At 34.2% G+C, this 5,537-nt stretch overlaps 1 protein-coding gene across 1 annotated transcript in view; it reads left to right on the top strand.

Annotated features, from left to right (window-relative positions):
- Nucleotides 1–4,936: 4,936 nt before the first annotated feature.
- LOC125645535 (myeloid differentiation primary response protein MyD88-like) overlaps nt 4,937–5,537 on the top strand; it is a 22,524-nt gene continuing 21,923 nt past the window's right edge. The window contains exon 1 of the mRNA XM_048871100.2: nt 4,937–5,527. Coding sequence (XP_048727057.1) covers nt 5,158–5,527 — 370 coding nt within the window. The 5' untranslated portion in view covers nt 4,937–5,157. The remainder of the gene's footprint in view (nt 5,528–5,537) is intronic.

Here is a 5,537-nt window from a genome sequence, read left to right as displayed (position 1 = left end):
ATTATTTGAAGAGATCTTTAATTCAATTGTTGCGCGCATCAAATGAATTGATGATATCTTCAAATAATTGAAGATACCTTCAATTATTTGAGTTTATGTTAATTTGGCGCTCCATGGATATCAGAAGCGAAAATCCTATCTGTATGCGCAACCAATATTGTTTTTAAAAAATATTACAGTTGTTGCACCAGTATTTAAAATAAAAATAACCCTAATTCTCAAAATTTAACACTAAGTCTTATCGATTCTAGAACTCAAATATTCATAGTAGAACGACACTATGAAGGTGTTCTGTATATCACGTGATACAGACAGCTTACAGTGACTTCTTCAAAAGAAATGTTCATATTCTTATTCTCTGTACACTACGAGATTTTCATAAAGGGATTAACATTTGTATGCAAATAAATGTTGATAAAAAGTTTATTGCACCCGTTGCAGCCAGTCCAATGCATGCATTTTCTCCCAGCTCCAAAATATAGACAGTTTCCATAATCAAGTTTAGATGTTACACAGGCGTTTACCAGGGTTTTGCAAGCTTATAGTATGTTGTAGCGTCTTATCCGCCCGATGTTGAAAATCAGATTGTGACATGATTTGTCGACTGATGACATTTGTTTTACCATTGCAAGAATACGACTGGATTTTTCACGCATTTTGTACTCTTGATATTATGGTCCCCCACTTTGAGATGTAGTGTAGAATCTGTTTCGTTGAGAATTTATTAGAATTACTTCAATCTTAACGGGTCTAGTTACGAGGTCGCCGAAACAGAACACATATGTCCGATTCAGAGGGAAGTCCATTGGCTTTCCATCCATTACCGACCCCAATTCAAGATTTTGATTGAATGCAAGCCGAGTCGACCATTACGGTCTGAATCGAAGTCGCGATTTGTGGTGCCAATTTAAAGATCAGAACACCCCCCCCCCCTTACGGACAACACCAATTCAGTTGAGCTGCAGCACATCTCTAAATTACCTCCCAAATGACATCAAGAAGTGAACTTGAACATTTCTTGATACTTAAAACTCATTCTTATCAATAACAGAGGTGGATCCAGAAATTGCGGTTACGGGGGGGGGGTGCCACTTTATGAGGCGGGGGGTCTGGGGGCCGCCTTGAGGCCCCCAGTGGATCCAGGGCGAAGTCCTGGTGGGGGCCCAGGGCGTGAAACCCCCGAAAGCTCCTGTATTTTACAGATTTTAAAGGGCTGCGCCCCCCCCCCTTAAATCTGCCACTGAATAAGCTTTTTAGATTCTTACATGTATTAAATGTGACTGCACCACGAAAAAGAAAAAACAAACAACCCCCCCCCCCCAAATAAAAACCCCACCAACAACAAAAAAAAAAAAAGAAGAAAAAAAAGAACAAAACAAAAACTTTGGTTCAGAGTTTCTTTTTTCAAAGGTTTATTCCTCGTCTGACAGATGAAGGTCATCTGTGATAAAATCGGTAGCGGTATGCGATGTTTTTGTATAAAGGAAAGGAGAAAATGCCACGGATTAGAACGAGATTCGAACCCGGAAAATCTGAGTTTTCTAATTATGAGGTACTCTACCAACTGAACTATCCAAATTCGTCTGACCGCTATATTCCTCCCTCCATAAATGAGTTCAATCTTTGAATATATTAACTCAAGATTGTTTATCCCTATAGCAGGCATTTTCAGTTGCAGGGGCCGTATACGTAAAGAATGGTATTTATCATCATTGTATATTCATATAGCGCTTTCTCTAATTTAGAAGGCGCTAATACATGAAAAATAATCAAAACAAACACAAAGAACAATAGATACAAGGAAAGGGACATACAATAACACTGATATTGAGGTCAACATTGTAACTATGAGAAGGCAACATTTTGTAAAAATAACTGTATCCATAGATATCGAATTACAGACTAAATGCAAGCTTAAAAAGATATGTTTTAAGTTTGTTGTTAAGAACAGCTAATAAACCTTCGACACGTCAGACAGATTTCACCCAGTGATACCTTGTATTTGCAAATTAGATCATAGCGACCATAGAATTAGATCACCATAGCGACCATAAAATTAGATCACCATAGTGACCATAAAATTTGCGAAATGCAGAAATCCATGTAACATCAACTTATTTGTCAGTGGCCAGACTCAAGTTAAAAAATTGACCACACGATAAACGAGCTCTCGCGTATCTAACATGTTAATCAAGCATATTAACATTTGTTGTTAATCGATCAAGACATTCTTTAATGCTATAAACTCAGGATAGATTGGTATTCATTGAATGCGTTAAAGCATTTAGAATTATAAAATAAGTTTGGAACTTTGCAGAAAAAGTATAAAAACTTGATGATTTTTCAGTTTTACCATCTTCCCAAGTCAAGATGAATTACACAGCCATGATTTGGGAAATTACAACTTTACAATGCATATCAATGAAAATATCAGGCAGAAGGGAAGCTTTAGGACGATGATTCTTTAAGAAAATATTCCGGATCGAGATGGGCAGCGAAGGTCATACAAATTACCATGGAAAATGGATTAGAGTATTTGTTAAGAATTCACCAGGTAATATTATTCTATGTCAATATATATATCATTATTTCTATATCATTTACATATCTCTTTGAAGAATCAAAATGTCAGCACCGATCAAAATTTACAGATATGTTTCACAGTTTAATTTGTTCTATGGCAATCCATGCAAGAGTTATGCGGTGGCTGATTTACTAATGTAAAGGCTACATTGTACAAATGAAATTCTGTACTGAAATGCTTATATTAAGGTTGATCAATCCTCATTTGATATCATAGGTTTTTGCAAAAATCTGTATTGAATTAAACTGTGCACATGATATAGATATATCTTGTAGAGGAATTCTATTGATCACTGCGTGAAATAAAAAAAAATATTGGCAAACTATTAATACTGAAAAAGTTTATATTTTCCATAGATAATCAATTATCTACAGTAAAAAAATAAATGCTGTCAAGGGCGAGAACTCCCATGCTAGTGTTTCTTCTACTGCAAGTCTATTATACATGATTTCCTCGATATCCACAATTAATTCATAAATATTTATGAATTGGCAGGTTTTTTTAAACTGTCGACATTTAAAATTGTCATTTCAACAAGTTTTTAATCTATTTTAATCATTCCGAATAACGAAAATGTGATTTTCTTAACATATACTTCTGTTTTTGTATGTCTGACATCTTAAAAAATGTGGCAATATACATTTTCTTTGGTTATTTATTAAATCTATTTATATTGAGTGGAAATTAATACAGTTTTCCCCCACTTTTAACCATTAATATTGATAAGTCACATGAGGATCGATCCACCCTAAGTATCACGAAAGGAAAAGTGAAAATAACGAAGTGTAATCAATCTCATAATTCCTACAATATAAAGAGCAGGACAAACACACCAGAGGTGGGATCATGAGCCTAGGAGGAGTAAGCATCTCCTCTTGACCGGTCACATCCGCCATGAGCCCTCTATCTTGATAAGGCGAACGGAGTACGTAATCCGTAGTCAAAATCAGTGTGAAAAGAACGCACTAACAATTGGTATGAAACACGTCAGATAGCGTTTGATCTAATGACAGGATGCATTTTTAAGTACTTTATATATTAAACAATAAAAAAAAGTTGGGAAATGCTGTTTTGAAAGGAGTACGTTGAAACACCTTTACATAACGTCAATGTATTTGTCAGAAGCCTGTCTAGATTTAAAAATTTGATCACATGCAGAACATGCTCATGTATATCGAATTAATTAAGAGACCTATATAACACCCGTTGATATATATATATATATATATATATATATATATATATATAAAGCACTAGAATGACCAACGACATGAACAATTGGAATTGTCAAATTTTCGGGACAATCTGTCCCTTCGTCAGGACAGGAAAGGATTACATTATGGAGAAAACGCAAATATAATAACAATACATATATATATATATATATATATATATATATATATATATATATATATATATATATATATATATATAGATTTCTTTTCATGACGTATGCGTATAAAAATTATAATGGAAGAACATTTCTATTGCAAAAGTTATATATATATTTATATATATATATATATATATATATATATATATATATATATATATAAACGGGTGTTATATAGGTCTCTTAATTTATTCGATATACTGGAGCATGTTCTGCATATGATCAAAATTTTTAAAACCTCTCTCTCTCTCTCTCTCTCTCTCTCTCTCTCTCTCTCTCTCTATATATATATATATATATATATATGCAGGTGATAATGGGATATTGCTATTTAAATATGGGAAATTGATAATGGCCAGAGAAGCTGAAGTCATCCCGTTTGTCATAAAGTTGAGTTGTTAGTTTGCCGTCAACATCAATGTTCACTAAATACGAAGCAGAGGTGGAAGACTATGTGTTTTTTTTTTTTTTTTTTAATTTCCAGTTCACTAATCGAGATATGTCGAATCGTTATGTACATGTACATACATATATGAATGAAAGTGAGTAATTATAATGATCTATATCTTTGGTTCGAAGTTCGGCCCTAGCTTGTGCACGCGAAACGATTTCCTTCTGCATTGTTTACACATAACTTTTGCAATAGAAATGTTCTTCCATTATAATTTTTATACGCATACGTCATGGAAAGAAATCTTGATTTTCGTGATGTATAATATAAATCGATCTATACTCTATATCTAGGCCTAGTTATATATATAAAATTAGTTCTTTTTCTTTTGTGGATTCTTTTAGGCAATCACTCAAAATAGAGAATTTCCCCCACATATCCATTGTATTCAAAATAGGATCTCAAAATAAGTTGTGATTTGATTAATGAGTTAAAATAAACGTCGTTATCATTACTTTTCGTATGCATCGGACATGGTCCATCATTACAAGTACTTTTGGTACGAGTTAACTAATTTTGACCTACTTTTTCTACCCGGAAGTTGAAACTGAGAGAGACATCATTAGGGGAAATTTCCGTCATTTCCAGGCTAAAATAGAGGAAGAATGGGGCCATTGTTTGAGTTTTATCTAACAACAAAATGGCAGCCATCTTAAGATGACACTGGTTTCTTAATCCTTTCCCTCCGGAAATCACGACCTTTTGATCTCAAAAATAGTTTCTCTAAAAATGTCAGTGTCGGAGATGGAAATAGTAGACACGAATGGCGAGAGTATAAGTCTTGATGATAAATACAAGAAGATACCTCTAGATGCATTAAGGGTCAGTGCAAGAAAAAAACTATCTTTGTATTTGAACGTTCAAGCTGAAATTGTTAATGACGCCAACGGACTAGTAAGTGATTACAATGGCTTGGCCGAAATCGTGGGCTTTGGGTTCCTGGAAATCAAGGACTTTGAGCGACAAAAAAATCCTACAGATGAATTACTGACAGAATGGACAAACCGTCCAGATCTCTCTCCTACCGTTGGGAAGCTGTGGGATTATTTAGTGGAGTTGGGCCGCTTTGATGTGCTTCAAGACTGCAAAAATCTCATTAGTTAGTGATT

The sequence above is a fragment of the Ostrea edulis genome, chromosome 6 (assembly GCF_947568905.1).
Source record: "Ostrea edulis chromosome 6, xbOstEdul1.1, whole genome shotgun sequence".
Taxonomy (NCBI): Eukaryota; Metazoa; Mollusca; class Bivalvia; order Ostreida; family Ostreidae; genus Ostrea; species Ostrea edulis.
Note: the sequence above shows the minus strand (reverse complement) of the source record. Positions and strands in the feature narration are given on the sequence as shown.